The 20,773-nt window shown below is 40.4% G+C and overlaps 1 protein-coding gene across 1 annotated transcript in view; it reads left to right on the top strand.

Annotated features, from left to right (window-relative positions):
* Positions 1-19,747, top strand: part of SYT16 (synaptotagmin 16) — a 46,698-nt gene extending 26,951 nt beyond the window's left edge. Inside the window, exons 3-6 of the mRNA XM_063290441.1 lie at positions 696-952; positions 6,981-7,424; positions 11,246-11,435; positions 14,605-19,747. Coding sequence (XP_063146511.1) covers positions 696-952; positions 6,981-7,424; positions 11,246-11,435; positions 14,605-14,918 — 1,205 coding nt within the window. The 3' untranslated portion in view covers positions 14,919-19,747. The remainder of the gene's footprint in view (positions 1-695; positions 953-6,980; positions 7,425-11,245; positions 11,436-14,604) is intronic.
* The last annotated feature ends 1,026 nt before the right edge of the window (positions 19,748-20,773 follow it).

Below are 20,773 nucleotides of genomic sequence, written 5' to 3'. Positions count from 1 at the left end.
AGAAGTTATTTAAGATGGTTCAGTTCCACCAAGCCTTCAGCTGTAGTTATTTGCTAGTGGCATCCATTGTGGAGAAACTTGGTTTATATTTGTTCATTGTTTTATATTTTTACTCGGTAGTAACCTGCCCTGAGCCTTAGGAGTGGAGAAGGCTATAACACTGCAAATAAACAATTTGTAAACTTTATTTTAATTAAATTTAAATCTACATTTGTTTAATCTGTCATTTCTTTTAATTAAATATACATGTGACCTAGTCCTGCCAACTTCTGTGGATTGGCCCTGCATGCTGGCCTTAGGCCCATGAAAGACTCAGCTTGAAAAAATTGCACACCTTTGATATAGAAAATAGGTGGTTGTGATGTTCATCATCGGGAAGCACTAGAATGCATACAGGAAACATACCTCTTATTTCAAGCGTGGGACTAACTACAGCCATTCCTTTGAATGAGGTCGGTGCCTCCTCCTCATTTATAACTAAATCTGTTCTTGGGAAGAAATTCTCAGAATGACATTACTTTTTTGAACTGGAAGAGTTTTATTTCATGCTGGGAATTTGAAGTCTATATAGTGTAATTTGGACTGGGGTGTATTAAAACATATATGCACAAATACTGCATATTTATACTAGAAGGATAAAAAAATGATAGGAATTTTTCCCCCCAAATGATTTTTCTTTGTTTGAAATGCATTAGATTTAGATGGGTTCAGCCAACTGAGTTACCAGGACAACCTCTCTTCTCATGAAGATGACCTTCTATCCATCAGTTCGAGAATCGTGGTGGAGAGCAGGGGCTCTGAACAACCGAAAGACTCTGAGGTGGAAGTCAGCGCAACACCCAGCCTCAGTCGACAAGAAACTGAAGGGAGTTTGGAAATGGAGACGGCTTTTAGCAACCAAGGATTTGAAGGGAATGATGGAACTGACAGTTCATCGGCCTGGAGCCCAGAGGTAAGAAAAGGTATTCTTACGTAAGAGTGTGGTTGGTTCTCTGAGGTCTCGTCAGCAGTGGCTGCTTTTGTATTTACTATATTAGGACTACATAGTAAGTGAGTCACAAAGTTTGGATATGTATGTGCTCACAGTCTTTGGACTGTGGGTATTATCCTATTTAGTAGGACAGTTTGCATGTGATCATGTCCAGGGTGTAGTGGCAAATGTAAGAGGTTCATATTTGAATGCTCTTGGATTTGTATGATCATTATCTAAACGCATGGTTTGGAGTATAATTGTGAAGTCAGGCTGGCAATAATTGGTGCTCAAATGTATGAATAACTTCATTACTTGAGTATGTCTACACAGATGACTTAAATTGACTGTCATATCCCTTTCTCTAGACATTATTGCAAACTGTAGTTCCACGTGCAAGGCTGCGTACCTCTAGTAGTTGTTGTTAAACATCATGACAATCCCTTGGACTATGTACAGGAAATATGAAACCGGAATTGCTCTACATAGTTACTTGATTGCGTGTATGTGTATACACACGCTATTATTCCCATTGTACAAATTGCAAACTGAAATGGGAAACTAAGGTTTTATTTTAGAGGGTCACCTGCTTCTTACTTTCAAAATCCATCTCTCTGTCTTACTTGTGGTTTCCATTCCATTTAATGCTAACAGAGCAATTTTGCTTGCCAGAATCCAAGACATCAGGATGATGTAATTACTGTCAGGGGCACTGGGAGTTGAGAATTTTTAAGGGTTTACAGATTCTGCAGATGACTCTCTGGAAGTGCTCATTATAAATGTATACTTTTGGGTTGAAGCTCTCTTGTCTTTTCCTACAGCTTTGGAGAAAAAGAGAATAAGATGGGCATTGTTTGTTTGTTTGTTTTAAAGGGATGTGGCAGAGAGTGAACATAGTCCCCATTTTTGGCTGCACCCCCCTCATCCCTTAGCTCAACACACCCTGCCGTCCCCAGCATACTACTCATGAGGTGATGTGGGCCTCAGCTGAACCAAGTTGCTGATCCCTGTCATAGCGATGCAGACTGGTGGTCGAAATGGCACTGCTATCTCTGATCAAAAGGTTTTCCTGTGGTCAGGATTTCCAGGTGATCTATCCAGCCCTCCCAAAACAATTGGGCTGACTTAGAGCTTCACAGTTCCCTATTCTCTTTTTTTTTAATTGGAAAGGAAAGGATGGCCACCACATATCTCAGTTTGTTCATTATGGTTACCCCTTATCCAGATATTTTCTAACTTGGGCAGCTCAAATAATCCACTTCCAAAAGGTTTAAAAGCATGCATGTTTCTTCCCTTCTCTGTTCTTTTGCAGAAAAGGCTTTCACCCTGTTTCACTTCCTTGCAAGTTCTACCAAGCTTTGTCCTAGGACAAGGTCTCTTGGAGTTTAGCAAACCCACATCCTTTTCCTGGACTCTCATGTCTACCTTCATTGGTGAAGGTAAGAAAGCATGGGTGTTGCTTCTCAGCAGTCTCCAGCTTCTTACCGTCTCCAAATCATTGCTCAAATGAAGGAAGCCTTTGCATGTTTCTCAAATTGCCCGAGCATACCAAAGGACTTGGTAGTTGGGCAGAGACTTGTGACAAACTAAAATAATAGTTTAGTATCAAACAAGTGAATATGCCTGGAGTCCTGCATCTCCCCAGCACTTGTCACAGGAGGAAAGGATGATGGTCTAAAGAAGCTGAGGTAGAAGGGTGATCTGCACAGGCAATCCACAAAAACTTTCTGCTGAAGAGGAAAAGAGGTGATACATTCCTACAGCAACATCACAGAGAAAGCCTATCCTCTGTTCAGCCTTCCATGGACACAGTTGTCCATAAGCAGCTTAGCTACCCTTAGTTTGCTGGCCACTTCCATAATAGCAGCTGTGCTGCCAAAGTAGTACTACTATGAACAAACCCATTGTTCATGCAGAAACATGGGCCAAGGTGGTGACTAGTGGGCACCTTGCTACATTTGGAAGCACTGAACAAAGCAAGGCAGGCTGGACCTCTGTATGCTTTGCAACCACCACACCCCTAACATAGAGTTGCACAACCTCCGATGCCTCTGTCTGTAGATCTAGTTTTCTAGGACCCTGGATTACTCATCAGACGGCTGATAGGTTAGTACTCTCAAGTGGCTTGTGCTTCTCCCCACTCCAAGTGCCACTCTCATAATCAGACAGTTGATTAGAGAGACTTATGCACTTTTTTCTCTTAGCAGCTCCTCTTTTTCCTTCCCTTCTGAGCTCAGAGGAAGTTGATCATCTGGTCCTCATTGTGTTCTTCATCTACATTTTCTTCCTGTTTTTAGAGAAAGTGACACCTGGGTTTTTATCTCAAGAGCAGAGCTGAAATGACGGAGACTATACTCATTCATTTTGAACCCCTCCCATATAAAGATTCCTCCTCCTCCTCCATCTTATCCCCGTCTTCATTTTTCTGTCTTCTGATCATCTCCATTGATTGCAGAATTAGGATGGTACAGTTTCTCCCATCCCACCCCATTAATATGCATGTCATTCTGTTACGAATAGTAAGATTTTAGATTTTTTAAAAAGATACTCAGTATCTTCAAAGCAGAGCTTTCTGAGTAAATCAGTACATATTAATTATATGCCTCCCTCCCCTGATAACACCGTGTGTGTTCTCTCTGTATTTACATATTGGAATAGAAGTGGAAAGACCCAGGTTGAAGTCAACCCTCAGCCATGGAAACTCCTTGAGTAGCTTTGGGCCAGTCCCTCTGTCTCAGCCCAACTTATCTCATTGGGTCGTTGTGAGAAAAAAAATGGAGAAGGGAAGGTTACCTTGTACTTCTGGAGGAAAAGTAGTTTATAACTCTGATAAACAAAATGAAATAAACAATGTTTTAAAAATGCAGGGTTGTAATCCTGATTTTTGAGCAGCCAGACAGTTTTCTCATTTGGACATCATAGGAAATTGTGATTTTACAAGCCAGGGTATTCTCCTTCTCAAGTGAGATCTACAAGAGGAAGAAATAAAAAGGGGAGGCAGTATTAAACCTTATCTCCTGGCTCATTCCAACAGAGTATGTTGCACTGGAACTATTATGTCTGAATGGGACCATACAAAGTAGCACAGTTGCTTCAAAAAACTGCATTCTGCTGAATTTCAGTCTTCACATTCAGTCTGTGTGTGCTGAGTGCTTCCCCTTCAGCTACACTGTGTACCAGGTGTAAAAGACTGATTCTCCTTTTCTCACCTTCTAAAAAGTCTCCATCATCTCTGAATTCTGTTCAGACTTTCACCTATTCAGAAATAGAAACCTCACTTTGGCAATGTGGCTGCAAATAACATTCCCATAGGACCATTCCCATTAATAGCCTGTTTGGTCCAGCTGATACTGTTCCCCTCACCCCATCCCACCTGCCCACCTACATCTCTTTTTTCTTCCATCTTCCATATTTGTATAAAATCCTTTCTGGGATTAGGAGTGCCTTTTTTTGAAGACCACATTCAGCAAACTCTTTAACTTTTATGATATCTTTCTCCCTGACTTCAAACAAAGAATATTGTTCTTGGAATTATTCAGCATGTGCCACTTTTGTAAGTTATGTGTTGAACTGCAGATAGTTCTAGGATGACTCCAACCCCCATAAACAGTGGATGACAAGAAACTTAAAACACTGTTCTCTATTCTTATACCTCTTGCTGAAAGACAAAGTAGTTGACTTTTGTTCAAAGGCTGGTGTTGAGTAAGGCAGCATTCTGTGTATCTGTTCTGGAGGCCTTAAAAAAGGTAAAGGTTTCCCTTGATGTAAAGTCCAGTCGTGTCCGACTCTAGGGGGCGGTGCTCATCTCCGTTTCTAAGCCTTAGAGCCGGCGTTGTCCGGAGACACTTCCGGGTCATGTGGCCAGCATAACGACACGGAACGCTGTTACTTTCCCGCCGAAGCGGTACCTGTTGATCTACTCACATTTGCATGTTTTCGAACTGCTAGGTGAGCAGGAGCTGGGACTAGCAACGGGAGCTCACCCCGCCACGCGGTTTCGAACCGCCGACCTTCCGATCGGCAGCTCAGCGGTTTAACCCGCAGCGCCACCGCGTCTCTGGAGGCCTTAGGCACCCCCTGATTTATGCTCTAAACCCAGTGCTGACCTCTGACCATAATAAACATTAACTAAATGGACTCTATACTTGCCTTGTTGCATTCTGTGGCAAGCACAGGAGGAAATGTTTCTCATTGTAAAGTACCCAGGTATACTTTTTAAAGGTTCCACTGGCAAACAGGACCTAGCGGAACTCTTTCCACATCCAGATAAGTAGCTTAGTTTCCTCACATGTAGTCAGGTATTGTCTTACTCCTAGAGACAACAAATTTGTGTCTGTTTGTCACCACACTGTTTGGCCAGTAAGATGCAGGCTTAGTCTGCATATCCAGGATAGCTACTGCATTGTTACCAAGGTCCATGAAGCACTTAGAACAATTGCTAGTGTGGGATGCCACTAGGGAAGAATGATTGCAATTATCTAAGAGCCCCATTAAGCAACAGTGAACCCACTGAAGTCATTGGAACTCAATCTGCTTAGATCACCCATTTTGCTTTGGCTGGACTCTTAGGCCGTTCAGTCATCTTTTAGTGAGATCGGGCTTGTGTACCATGTGACATATCTAGTCCAACGCAGCCAGTCAGTTTTGCAAGGGGGCACCAAGGATGTAAGAAATTTTCTGTCCTTTATTGGAGACATGACAGGGTACTGAGCAGCAGGCAGGATACAAGGCATGGTGGGAGACCTGTGTCTGGCTGTGTGATTAACAAGTTGTCGTTGTTGTCGTTGTCATCATCATCATCATCTCCTCTTTCTGGCACTTCTATGCTATTTTCTGAATAAAAATATAATCAAGGCAATTCAAAGCAATAAAACAGTGACCAGAAGTCAGAGAGTAATAAATAAAATATCCCACATCGGTGCTCTAGAAGGGTTCTGAAAAACAGCTATAGGAGAAAATCCTTAAATTCTTTCTGCAGACCCACTCTAACTCCTTGAATATCCTGTTCTTTTACAGCATGTTCATGTTTAAATAGAAAGGAAAGGTCTCTATAGCAACCCTTTTTAATCTGAGATTAAAAAGCACCTTTGAACAGAAAATACACACCCAGGAAACTAAGCACCTGATTCTCCCTCTTCCCTCTTTCCTCTCCCTAGACTTTCTTTTATCAAAAGTAATGCTTTGTAAAAAAAAAAAAGAAGAAGAAGAAGAAGAAAGGTAGATGAATCTATCTAGAAAATGCACTGAAAAATAGGAAAGAAGGTATTTTGTGTGTTTTGATGTCATCTTTTGGCATGAAAGGGGTTAGATTTAATGCACAGGGAAGACTAGAAACATGTTTATGCCTTCGTGAGGGATGAAGACATAAGTGGAATATTCTGCTTTTTATGATAGTCCTTGGGATAGTCCTTTGCAGGACAAGAACCTTGTAAGAAAAGTGAAGATTGCAAGTATGAACCCACTAATGCATTTCTTACTGTACAGATAATAAATGGCATTCAAGAATTTGTCCCCAAATCTTTCTGTCAAACTTAATACTTAAATATCTTTCACATTTTTCAGTAATGAAGGGTTTTCTTCTTAGATCTGAACTTTTCAATCCTTTGATCTTAACATGTAATTGGCCAGCGTGGGATTTCCCCCCTGCCATTCTGTTTGGCCTCCTGTCTTTCACAAATAATCACCCAACTATGTTTCTCTGAAGCTCATGACTCTTACCCATTCTTCCCTGCTTTCCAGGCCATGATATGTTCTCCTGTCCATCATCTATTATTCCTTTTGAATTCCTAGACCTTGCCTCCTTTTCTCTATTTTCTCTACTACCAAAAAGGCAGAAGTGTCCTCTTGACTTCCATCTTCTTCCAAATCAACATTTTTATTTCCATTTCTGGTTGGCAATTAGTCAACAGTCTAGAATTGCTGAACTGCAATTATTATTTATTTGCTATTGATCTATTAGTAAATAATAGGGTTTTTTTTCCATTCAAATTTTGTATTTTTCCTGTTAAAGGAACACGAAGGAGCAAGTGCCCTTCCAGCTCATACTAGTACCTATGAACCAATTTCAAGATGTGGTGATTTGGATATCATCTTTGATTATAAACCATCAAGCCAGAAGCTGCTGGTGACTATTCTTGAAGCTAAAGATATCCCAGACAAGGACCGCAGTGGAGCAAGTACCTGGCAGGTGCACACAGTCCTGATGCCCAGCAAGAAACAACGAGGAAAGACAAGTGTCCAGAAAGGCCCCAACCCAATGTTCAAGGACAAAGTGACCTTCACTAAGCTGGCACCTGAACAGCTGAGCAGCTATGCCCTCCGATTCCGCCTCTATTCTGTGCGCAAAATGATGAAGGAGAGAATGATGGGGGAGCAGTTGTTTTATCTCAGCCACCTCAACCAAGAGGGGGAAATGAAGACCACATTGGTTCTGGAACCAAGGAGCAACTTATGTGTAAGTACAATTAAATTGGGGGCAGACTGCTAAAGTTCTTGTTGCATTTCCTTTGTCCTGGATGAAGGAGGAGGGTTTACAGCCATGAAAAGGAAAACTGCATAGTCAAGATTGATCTATAAAATAATTTTCAAGAATTTGAATCAGAAATGCTATGAATAGTGTAAGGGTAAGGAACCTAGTGCCCCCCAGAAGTTTTATACTTCCCTACAAAACATATGAAATCCAAAAGGCACCGGGTTGCCTAACCTGTAATATAAAATGCATGCTTAGGCTTACATATAGGCTGGTTTGAAGCCATCGGGACATGCCAAAGGTTTCACAGAAGAAGTGGGTGTTGAGGAGAAGCTTGAACAAAGCAAGAATGATGCCATGTTTAGATATTTAGAGGCAGTTATGCATGAAGGTAGAAAGAGGAAAAGCTGGACTTTCTAAATGGAAATATATTGAATTAGGGGAACAAAGATTATATCATAGATGTATTTGGATATAAGGGCAAAGAGGGAAGGTGGGGCAAGACCAAGAAATGTTTTGGAATAATGACAAAGAACTTATACTGGAGCTGGGTGTGGTCAGGAAGCCAACTGAAGGTTTTCAGGATGGGCAAAACATAGTAAGAGGGTGAAAAAAGTGAATGATTTTAGCATGAGGACCAAAGTGAGAAGAAGAACAGAGAGGGCAGATTCTATTCATCTGAATAAGATACGGTCAAGATGTCATGTATGAGAGATTTTGCTGCGAGGGCAAAGAAGAAGGGCTATATTTTTGTAATGTTGCGAAGAGAGGTGTAACAGAGTACATCTTCTCTGGATGCAGATGATACACTGAATCAAGGAAAGAGGAATCAAAGATAAAATCCATGGCCACAAGCCTGCTCAAATAGGTGGATGAAAATCTTACTACTCAATAAGAAAACTTTAGAAGATGGCTTATGAGGAGAGATGAGAAGTTGATCTTTGGCAGATTGAAATTGAGAGGAGAGGATGAAGCATTTTAACTGAAATAGTAACAATATCAGAGAGGAAAGTGACTTGAATTTACACCTTCACCTTTATACAACTGCCCAGACTTTAAGATCAGTGAAAAAGCCCTTATTGGGTGTTAAATGAGGCCAAGTAAGCAGACAACCTTCTCTGCAATAGTTACTTTGATTAAGTTTTTGCTGAGAAATATTTAAATTAAAAAGCAAAAGGAAATCAATGGTAATGTAAGTATAATAATGGCTATTTATTTATTTATTTATTTATTTATTTTCAAGCTTCTATTACCGCCCATCTCCCCCAAGAAGGGGGACTCTGGGTGGTTTACAATAAAACCAGAATTAAAATCATAAAATATAAATTACAATAAATACACCAATAAATAAGAATAAGATAAATACCAAACCCAAGGGGCAACGTTCTTATTTGGTGGGAAGGATCTATGGTGCTAGCCACCCCCAAGATGAGCTATTACCTCTCCCACCCCAAGCGAGGCAGCAGAACCAGGTTTTCAAGTTCTTCCGGAAGGCTGGGAGCGTGGGAGCCTGCCTTACCTCTGGGAGCAGAATATTCCACAGGGCAGGTGTCACTGCAGAGAAGGCCCACCTCCTGGACCCCGCCAGGTAGAATTCTCTAACTGGCTGGATTCACAGCATGCCCTTTCTGCATGACTGGGTGGGATGGGTCGATGTTGAGAGGATGAGACGGTCCCTCAGGTAACCTGGCCCCATGCATTGTAGGCCTTTAAAGGTCAGAACCAACACCTTGAATTGGACCTGGAAGCAAACTGGCCCCCAATGCAGCTCACGCGGTAAAGGTGTTATGTGTGCTGATCTTGGGGCACCAAGAATAACCCACGCGGCTGTATTCTGACCAGCTGAAGCTTCCAGATACTCTTCAAGGGTAGTCCCATGTAGAGCACATTGCAGTAGTCTATATGGGAGATGACCAGGGCATGAGTGACTGTTCGGAGGGCCTCTCGCTCCAGGAAGGGACATAACTGGCGCAGAACCCAAAGTTGAGCAAAGGCCCTCCTGGCCACGACTGCTACCTGCTCTTCGAGAATTAATGGTTGACATCAGAAACGTAAACAGAGAAAAGCAGAAGCCTTGAATCGGGAAGTGCAAAATTGAATTCTGGTGGTGTTCATCTCTTTCCAGAAGTAAATATTCCTCTAGAAGAGGAAGTGGTTTAGAACACAAATAGCCCAGAACATATGTGGGGAAACTTTCCTTTTCCACTAAATACTCATTTTATCCAAACAGATAAAATAAATAAATGAGAAGATCATCTTACGTTAGCTAGGAATACATGTATGTATGTATGTATGTATGTATGTATGTATGTATGTATGTCTTTTATATAGCCACCCATCTTGTACCAAACTCTGGGTGGCTCACAACCAAAAAATAAAACATCTGTTTATATTAAAAATATTAAAACCAAAAATATATGTTATCTAATCTTCCTGTTTTGCGGGTCATCTTAAATTCAGGTTTAACTTCTCCTTTACTTGAGTCAGAGATGCCTCTTGAATATTTAGATTTTCAAATAAACTGGTTTCCAGTACAAGAAAATATCTTTTCCCCTAGGACCTCTACCCCCCACTCCATCAAGAAGGGAATCATCTTCAACATCCTGTGGTGCATGTGAATAAGTGATGAAATAATTTAATCATTCTGTATGCTAGTAGAACATTTCCATGTATTCACACTGCAAGACTCTTTTTTAATAAGATTGCTTCAGTGGATCTTAATTTCCCAAAGGCACATGGTGAGTGAGATAATATTTTAAGGAAGCCAGTGAGGACTTAAAAGCCATTCATAAAAATAAAGTTTCATTAAGAATTTGAATGGTATTCCACCAAGGAAAATAAATGCACTGCATAATCTATTTAGGTGATGACAGTAACAGAATGAATGAATGAATGAATGAATGAATGAATGAATGAATGAATGAATGCATGCATGCATGCATGCATGAATGCTTGCTTGCTTGCTTGCTTGCTCACTTGCTCGCTCTAGGACTACTTGCAAAAACCAAGATCAGTTATGAAATAGTATGACCCTCCCCCGCCTCCCCCGGGTACAGTTCAGTGGATTATCATTATCACTTCTTCTCTTCAATAAATGGAACTTACAACAAAATATTACAATATTCTTATTTGCTATTCTATTCAATCCATTCTCTTCCCCCTTCCAGGCTGTGTTCCAGTTCCACACCAGCATCCTAGTCTAGGAAACTCCACTCTTTGGAGGCATATTACGAATGTTGAGAACATGTTGGGGGTATACTTGCAAGGTGGCTATGGGGAACTACATGGTTCCTATGGCAAATAGAACCAGCTACAAAGCGCTGATTCACCATAATGTTATCTGCTTGGCCTTTCTTGTTTAAAAGGTCAAAGAGCAGATTTGAAGATGTAGAAAACTGATTTGTACTGGACTGCCTCACACATCATGCTAAGTCATCATATAGTTTGCTTGTTTGTGGTCTGGCATGCTGTGTGAATCCAGCTATTGCAATTTATAAAACATGCATTAGGTTGTAATAAAGTAATGTGTGCACCTCACTAGCTAAATGAACAAGTAACTGCAACCTGGTAGAAGGCATCTGAGAATAGAGGTATTTACCTGTGAAAGCTCATGCTGCCATTTTTCCCTGTTCTTAAGTTCATGCAAGACATACTTATCATAGCTGCAATAGAATAACCTGGCTAGTCTTCTATATTTTGAACTTTACCTGCCTGTTTAAATGGAATGCTGTATATAATACTGAAGAACCTTTCCTTCTAATTAACAGTCTGTTGTTGTTGGCTTTTCTCTCTCTCCCCATCCACAGAGTGGAGGCTCCCAAATGAGTCTCTCGGCCATCTCTCACAGTGACAGTGCTTCTTCAACCCAGTCCCTGTCACATGGAGGGGTCCCAGAACTGCTGGTGGGACTGTCCTACAATGCTACAACAGGCAGGTTGTCAGTTGAGATGATCAAAGGCAGCCACTTCCGGAACCTTGCCATTAACAGACCACCAGGTACATAAAAATCTGACCTCCTGGTCTTGTGGATGTAGAACTTGGGCTATCAATGCCTTGGTTGTTTGATATGAAAAATCACCTGCCTACAAATACTTGAAGGCATTTTGAAAGAAAGGCCTAACCTTGGGGTGTGCGTGTTCCATTTGTGAATCCAAACAGGTTGTTGGGAGGGGGTCTGAAAAACCTGAAATGTTTAATTGGAAATAATAGAAATACATCTACTTGTGGGAAGCAAACTCTTTTTTTTCCTGGCCTCTGGCTTGAAAAACTTAGGATTGTGTTTGCTCTGCTCCCCAAGACCAGTTCAGGCCCAGAAAGGAAGGAGGACACAACATCTGCTGTTGTATGCATAAAATCTTTTCGTTTTCGAGGACCTAGTCATCTATATTCTTCCAGAACCACAAATCCCCTTCTTTGCTGCCTTTTGGGCTCTTCTGTTGGCATTTCACTGCAGGATCTTTGAGAAATGTAGGTTCCAGCTGTAGTCATTCAAAGCTGCTTATGTTTCAGTAGAGTTAGGTTGGGTTTCTGGGGTATTTCTGACATTCCTGAGTAATGATTTGTTTAGGTAGCTAAAGAGCTAGACCAGAATTGGTTGTTACATTAGATCAGGTGGGAATTTTCTGGCCCCTCAACTTACCTGATCCTACTGGGCTGAAGGCTCTAGGACAGAGTTTCTCAACCTCAGCTGACTGCTCTCCAGTCAATCCCATCTCTCCTCTTCCACTTTTCCTAAGGAATACACACAAATGTAGGAGCAGGTTTATTTTCCTTAGTATAACTTCAGTTTCCCCACAACCTAGTATTTGTTTCAGCTTGTATTTTTTATTATTCTGTTTCCCCTCAAAAGAATGCAAAATAGTGCACAATATAGGTTTGAAATGAGATGATTTCCTGCATTGCTAAATTCTTATTAATGCATATGGAAATGTACTGTGAAAATGCTTTATTTAAAAATGTGGGCTTAATTAGGAAAAAAACAAACAAGAGACAACAAAAAAGGTGCATGCCTAACAGTGCAACAAGACACTGATTAAGGGAAAAAATAAATTTCTGCCAAAAGAGGGGGAGAAAACCAAGCCCCAGGCTTCACAACTCTTCAGAAAGAAAAGAACAGGTTTCATATGACAGTGAGAGCCTTGCTTGCTCATGATGATATCCCCAGCTTATTACCTCCACTACACAAATATAACAACAACAACAACAATAATAAACAAAAGAGCGCATTTGTGCGGTGACAAACAAATCTGGAATGCTGATTTGGGCTAAGGATGGGACTACCTCTGAAAGAAACAGAGTATAACTGAGATGTGACCCTTGACTGCAGAAGGCATGATTAGACATGTTCCACCTGGCAAAGTCATCACAAGGTTGGATGTGTGGGAGATTCAATGAGCCAAACTTCCATTGCAGCCAGTAGTTTGTTGCAGTAAAGCAACTGTCTTCTGGAATGTGAACAACAGGAAGATAAACAAGCTGGTTTGAACCATATCAGACTGACTTGCAGCCTTCCAGCTGAGCTCTTGTTTCATTTTCTTTGTAAGGGCAGTAGTCCACATTTTTAGAAGTCAGAATAAAGTCTGCCTGCCACAAGTAGATTTTTGGATTAGATGATGGCCTTTTCTTGAAAATTTGGTAGCATTGCCATGGAATAAAGGCTAACTCAGTCCAGCTTTGTGTTTAACTACTTGTCTGGTTGCCATAGGTTAGAAGGAATTCAAAATTGGCAAGTGTACTGTGCTGGTTGAGAAAGATTCTCCCTTAGTTGGCTTAGAGGACAGTAGTTGCTTCTTACAGTCTTGCTAGGAGACCAGTGGCCTAAATTTCCATGGTTGTCACAGGAAAGGCAGCCTGAATGGAAGTGCCAGGATAAATATTGTTGCAGGACTTACAAAGGGAATCAACCTGTCATTGTTGCCATACCTTGTCAAGGGTGAATCCTAAGCTTCAGGGTCTGCTGTAAGTTATGTCCTGATACAATTTCTAGGACTTACCTTACACCCTGGTACTTTGAGGAGATTTGCAGCTGGAATCTGTTTCCCACCACTTGATGGATTCTGTGTGTGCTGGGTTTGAATAATACAGAGAGTATATATTTCAGTATGGAGTAAAATTGTGGTGGACGGATGGCTGTTTTTTGATTTCTGACAAGGTTTCCTGGTACATTAGGTAGAGCATGGAAAATAAGGACCAACGCCCTGCCCCAAGTACTGAGATAGTGAGATGGATTTAACAACACTTATCGGTTCAGCCCTGCAAAGCAAATTCAGTTTCCTCAGTATATCATATATGGGTGCTTTATTTCCTCTGTTTAGCTTCTGTTCTGTTTGCTTTTTGTCAGGGCATGTGATGCTCTGAGGAGCTGACTGAGTCAGCAGTGTGAGGGCCTAAGTTCTTGTGTTCACTAAGCAAGCAGTGGGTGTTCTGCTGAGCCCCAGCTGAAGATTTCTGCTTCACTCCCTGTGAGGAAGATCAACCCCCATCTTGGTATATTGCAAGCATATTCAGACTGGAATTTCTAGCCAGGGAGCATCTGTTTCTTAATTTTCCATATGGAAAAATTAGTCCTGCACAGAATAGATTCCATGGAGTTGGTCTATACATTATTTTTGGTTAAACTTCCTACTGGAACGTAGAAGATCCCAGGTTTTTTTAGACCAGGCTTACCTCCTTTGGCTCCCTGGGACTAACACTCTTTTGTGCTACGATGCTTCTGGAAGTTCTCCCTGAGAAAGTTCACCTGGTGCTATTATTATTATTATCAAACATCTGTATTTGTTCTACTTAGGTACTTCATTTGTGTCCTAAACGTCCTTGCTTTTAAACTGTGCCTGCCTGTTCATACCTGAAATGAAATTTCATGCCTTCTGTTCAGCAGAGCACAATACTAAAAAAAGACATCCATAAATTAAAAGAGCCATATGCTGTAATGAGAAGCCTACAGGCTGCATGTTATAGAGGACATCCTAGGAAATGCTTGTAGGAACATTGTTGCGTATTCCTAAACATTGTTTGATTTATTTGCTTTTTGTATTATGCCATGATTTCAACCAGCTAAAGCCATATGCTTTAAGCAACCTGGTGGCTTATATGTGTGATAGAAAGAGAAAGGAGCAAGCATACTTTTCCTTAAATAATATTTTTACAATTTTAATCTTGCCTGCAGATACTTATGGGAAACTCTGCCTTCTGAACTCAGTTGGTCAAGAAATGTCTCGTTGCAAGACATCTGTCCGACGAGGACAGCCAAATCCAGTCTACAAAGAGACATTCATCTTCCAAGTTGCCTTGTTCCAGCTCTCAGATGTCACACTGATGATCTCCATTTACAATCGCCGCAGCATAAAGCGCAAGGAGATGATTGGCTGGCTTTCTATGGGTCAGAACAGTAGTGGAGAAGAAGAGTTAAGTCATTGGCAGGAGATGAAAGAATCTAAAATGCAGCAAGTGTGTAGGTGGCATATGCTCCTAGAGGCCTAATGGAAATCTCAGTTCCAATAGCATACGTGCAGGGCATTCGTCTTCCCAGCATTTAACATATAAAGGACCATTGGTGTCTATTACAATTGGACTTCTAATGAGCTTTACTAATGCAATTAGTCTGTTAAGTTATTGTCCTTTTATTTTTAGCTACAGGAAATTGCTTGAATTAACAGGTAGGCAAATTGGGTTAGAATCCGGTGCTCTCCCTGTGCCAATCAAGAATTTATATTGACTGTTCAATATTATCCTGGTGTCTTCACTGATTATGGGACTTTGTTTGCTCTTGGCTATGTTACTGTAGAGCCAGATTTGGTTGGGTGAGCCAAGGTATGCGCCATTGTTGTGAGGAAAGGCTCAAATAGTGATCATGAAATAGTGATTGTGAAAATGGTATAGTTTTCTGGGACGCTTTGGGGCCCTAATCCACTTTTTCACAGCAGAAACATCACTTAAGAATATTTGGCTCAGCCCTAATTCTCTGACTGCAAGAAATAAGTTAAAATTTGATTCCTGACAAATGGTCAATTAAATTTTTCTCTTTACAGATATAGACTTCCAAAAGGCTTAGTTTGAACCTTGTACACATGTATCCAGAAAACAGCAGATACGTGTATAATATCATTATGTGACTTAATCATTAGATGGCACTGAACTCGGAGTGTTGAGTGTCCTGCATTTATTTGGCTCGTTCTGGAAGAAGATAGCTATATTTTAGCCTAGCTGCTGGCTGGTGTGTCTTCCAAGCTTTCCATGACAGCAAGGAGACAACATGTGGATCTGGGCTCCCTCTATGTCTTTTAATATATAATGTTCATTTCACTTAGGTGCAGCCAAACACTTGTGTTTTACATTAGGTCCTCCACAGTCATGCATGCATTATTAAAGTTATCGCCATGGGAGCCATGGATCTCCTTAGCAATTCTAGCTGTACTGTGTGAGTTCTGTAAAAGAAATTATGAGATTGGATGCCTGCAGTATTGATAGCAGCTTTCCCTAATCTGGCGCCATCTAAATGTGCGCAACTTTATATGGAATGTTTTGAGAAACACATGCTTTTAAATAATTTGGAAATGAACCTCAAAGCTATGTTAGAAAATGGCCAGAGAGTACATTTATAATATGGTGCTAGTGATGGGGGCTTCCTTATTTACAAGATTACCACCATGGGGGACAAAACTTGTTACAGAACACCAATTTACCATAATACTGCCTGCCTGTTCTTCTAGGCATCCCATCCTGCAGGACACCATATAGTGTCCTGCTTATCTTTGTCCTTTTGAGGATCAGATTGGCACACTTTCTGCTGCACAGTTGTGCAGCTGCTTATTGTTTCTACATTCTAAGAATGCCTACAGGGACCATTTGAATTTCAGAGACATGCTAGAAAATAGAAATTAGGCTGGAGGCTGGGACTTGGTTTAATAGCGTATCTTTTCACACTTCCCCCGTATTTTTATTTTCATGCATTGTATATTGTTCCCGTATTTTACATAAAATATTTGTTCTTAAATGTAAAAAAAAAAAAAAGGTCAAATGGGGCAGGGAGCCTGGGAGATGCCAAGGGAAGTGAAGTGTCTGTGAGTACACTGGAGCCCCTTAGGCATCAGTCAGTAGGCTGTTGTCTGTACCTAAAGCCTTCCTCTCCAGGCTCAAAGCTCTTTTCTAAAGTGCTGGAGAAGAGTGAAGGACCTTCTGCTTGGAAAGTATATACACTGCAACTAAGTGATGGCCTTTCTAGAGGAATGTCCCTTTTAAGTTTTTGCTCAAACATTTTATAAAGAGATATATCATTTGCTGGTTTCTCTAACAACAACAACAATGAAAATTAAAACAGGTTGGTTGAAAAACTACATCTCTATATATGAGAATAGAGGATTCCCGTTTGAAATACAATTTATACCATGGATTATCCTTTTATTATCTAGAAATTAAGAATGCTTCTTTGCTTCAGAATTATTTTTTTCCTTATATGGAAACGTATGCAGATTTTATAGGCTGAAACTCATATAATCAATTACCTAAGATTTCTAACATCTCTAATACCACGCATGTATTTCTAGAGTCTCATTGCTTTGAAGTAGTTTTTAATACTCCTTTTTTCCTGAGGGTCCAAAGATCTGCTTGCTTTTTTTTTTTTTACTTCTGAGAGAAGAGGGATCAAGTTTTCTTGATTATGCAGATGAGATCATTAGTCTAGCACTACATGCTGCTCATCTGTTTTTTCTTTTTAAAAATCTGTTTCTTCTGTGGAAAAAAAATAGCTTGCTACCATTCCAGATTAGGGGTCAGAGAGGACATCTCACCAACATGACTTCCTTTGCAGGTTGCATGCTAAAAAGTTATAGGCTGCATTTTTTTCCTCTGGAAATTACCAAGGGCCCATCGGCTATGAATAATCTGTGACACGCTCTATTAAATAGGAAATAATAATGTATCCCAAAGCAGCAAAGAGCCCCTCTTTTAACAACAGCAGATACAGCATGTTAAGGCAGCTTTTCTTTTCCTGAATTGTTCAAAAGGTTGCATGAGAAGGTTCCTGTTTGGCATCCATCTCACGGAAACAGCTTGTGCAACCCATCTCCATAGACCTCCTGTTTTATTTGCTTGCCAGATTCACTAGGGAGAGTGCCAAAGCCAGGGTGGATACAACAAATAATGAAGGGGGCTTCTGTTGGAACACATTCTGAAGCCTTGCTAATTTGTAATGCCAAAAGCACACCTTTTCATTCAATGATGGATCCATGTAAAAGGACATAGGCCTTCAGTAAGATCCTTCAAATGCATCTTTGGCCATACATAATGGCTATGTATCACACTAATTAATTTTGGCTTTAGTGTGTTGTAGAAAGCCAGACAACTGAGGTGTGTAAACCATCATTTGTGGCTTTAGTATAAACCCAGCCAATTATGACCTAAGAAACCATGGACAAACATAGTGTTTGAGTGTAGCCAGTGAAATGACTTTGGTTTGGAGCTGCATAGGAAGTAACTTGGTCCAGAAACAGAAACTAACTTAAATTCTGTGCTATGACAGAAACTGGGACTTAATGAACAGCGGTTGTTGTGGGTTTGCCAGTCTTTATCAGGAAAGATAAATATAAGCAGTGGCATCTCTTGGGGTGGGGTTCAAAATGAGCAAGATGGTGATTGTAGCATTGCAATGCAAACCCCACCCTGTTTGTACTTGCATTGACATTAGGCACACCCCTACAAAAGGGGTGGGACTTGCATTATGACATTTCATTTGCCATCTTGCTCATTTTGACCCACAGAAAGATCTGAAATAAAAGGAAGGAGGGGCAGAGATGGAAATTTTGGAAGAGATTGCCGGGCAATTGAGTTACCTAAAAGCATGGGGGAAAACTGTACTTGTTTAAGCTCATGGAACCACCAAGCTGACTTTGGTTGATCTCAGAAAACTAGGCAGGACTGATTCTGGTTAGTACTTGTATGAGAGACCACCCCAGGAAATCCCTGGGCTGTAGGTCAATAGAAACTTGAAAAAAACATCTAGGAAGAAGGGGTTGGCAAACTGATTTCAGTACTGTTGCCAAGAGTATATGGATGTTTTTGTATTATCAACAGGAATTCAACTTGAAGGAGACATATCTTTATATATTACCATCAGTTTACATGGGATTTGTAATAGACAAACTGCAGATTCTTTCTACAAAGTGTCTTGAGTCTCAAATTAAGCACTATAGAGATAAAAAAGGATGGACAGTTTTTTAAAACAATACTTTTTATACTTCTATTAAGTTGCTTGGATGAGCACTCAAGACTTAAAGGTTTTGCAAATGAGTTTTGAGCAAAAAAATTTAAAGGCAGTCAGAGACAGTCAGTCTTAGATTTCCAGAATTCAAACACTATTAAAAATAGTTATTTGAGCTTAACTCAGACTGCGTACCAGCTCAGCGAACAGCAGAAAAATAGTTAATGGCCTTCTCAGAGGACTGGCATGCCACCTTGCCATGCTATTCTTATTCTAGAGAAAGGTTTTCCAGGCAATTGTATCTTGGCCCTCCTCCTTATTTTGTGGGGTTCAAAGGAACTGTCCTGTTTTGTTCCCAGGTAAACCATCTGAGAGTAAGAGGCTCTGTTCTGCTAGGTGGAAACTCTGTGTGAATCTCTTAGCATAACAGAAAACCCAGCCTTGACCATACCAAAAAAGATGTTGAGCTCACCTTTGTGCCTACATTCTACAGTCCCTTATAACCCCCTTTGCTGCTGCTTAGGGCAGCAGTTCTTTACCTACTTACTTAGGAATAAGCCCCAGTCCTTCAGCATCTTAAGATGTGTTCCTGAGAACACCTGCATAAGATTATGCTGAACAACTACTTCTGTCATTTGGGGGAGGCCTGAGTGGAGGCATTCTTTAGGTATCATATTCCTGTCTGTGCCAAAAAGGCTTTAGATTTCACACTCTTTTTTCAAGACCAAATGTGTAGAAAATTTTGGAAACAGATCTCCCAGTGTACTGTGTACTCTATATATGAAGGGTGTAACAGCATGTTGAAGGTTGAAGTATATTACATAAATATTGGGTCCCATGTAAGTCTCTCTAACAGTGTTTCTCAACCTGAGCAACTTCAAGATGTGTGGGTTGGCTGTGGAATTCTGGGAGTTGAAGTCCATCTTGAAATCGCTCAGGTTGAGAAACACTGCTCTATATGGTACTATCCTCAACTCAGGTAGAGTGAGAGTAAGGGGGATGTTGGATGCCTGCAAAGGCTTTTACTTAAATATCCTTCATGCTTCTGCTGACTCCCATGCAGAGTGGTCCAAGCAGACCATGTATGGATTCAACCTCTTCTCATTCAAGTTTTTTAAAGTACATTCATTCAAGTACAGCTGAGCAGTGGATTGATAAGAATAGAAGCCTGAATTATTAAAAGATAATTTCTTCAAGATTAAAAAAGCACAGTTTATTGGCAATATACATTTTTTAAAAAAAACCAAAATGTACTTGTGTTCTGGTATATACAAATATCCTTGATTAAATGTTATATTACTTTTTACAGATGAAAACTAAATGTACATCTTGATGTTTTTCAAATTTTTGTTTTGTGAAAGATGTATCTAAATGTGCAATATTAAACTTACAACATTTGTGTTAATTGTCTAGTGGAATGCCGCTTTTTATGTGTTACACAATTCTCAAACCTTCATAAAATGCTGTAAAGTTTGGAAATTCACTAGAATTGCAAAACATTTTGGCCCTCCATATAATAGCGATGATGATCTGATCAGCAAGAATGTCACACTAATATTGGTTCAATGGGAGGAGACCCTTGACTTCAGTCTGTTTATCACTGTACATGTTACTAGACATTGTAGAAAAAACAGAAATGTTTCCAGGCAAGTAATACTGACTCTGAATTGGTACCTGCAGCTTAAAATTTCATTCCAGTGGATAGAAAAACTCTGTAGGTTAATAACTGGGGTGATGAGTTATTGGGGTGATGACCACACCAAGCCTTAGGAGAAAGACCCACTTCTACTTACTTACTACTTATTTATTTACAGGATTTATATGGCCACCTATCCCATATGATGAGTCTAGGAAGCTCACAATATACTTCCGCGTATCTTAGTAATAATAATTTATTAACATTATATGCCACCTGACTCCCAGCGACTCTGGGTGGTTTACAGTTGTTAAAAATATTTAAAAACAAAGAGCAATACAACCCCCCCCCCAAAAAAAAAGCACAAGAAAAAAGAACAACCATGGCAAAGAAAACAAACCTGGATGGGAAGCAAAAAGGAGGAAAGGGTGTGAATTGTCCTTGCTAAAGGCCTGGGTGAAGAGACAGGTCTGTAGACCCCTTCAAAATACTGGGGGGAGGGGG

The sequence above is a fragment of the Candoia aspera genome, chromosome 1 (assembly GCF_035149785.1).
Source record: "Candoia aspera isolate rCanAsp1 chromosome 1, rCanAsp1.hap2, whole genome shotgun sequence".
Classification (NCBI taxonomy): domain Eukaryota; kingdom Metazoa; phylum Chordata; class Lepidosauria; order Squamata; family Boidae; genus Candoia; species Candoia aspera.
The sequence above is the reverse complement of the archived record's forward strand: the minus strand, read 5'-3'. Positions and strand labels throughout refer to the sequence as shown.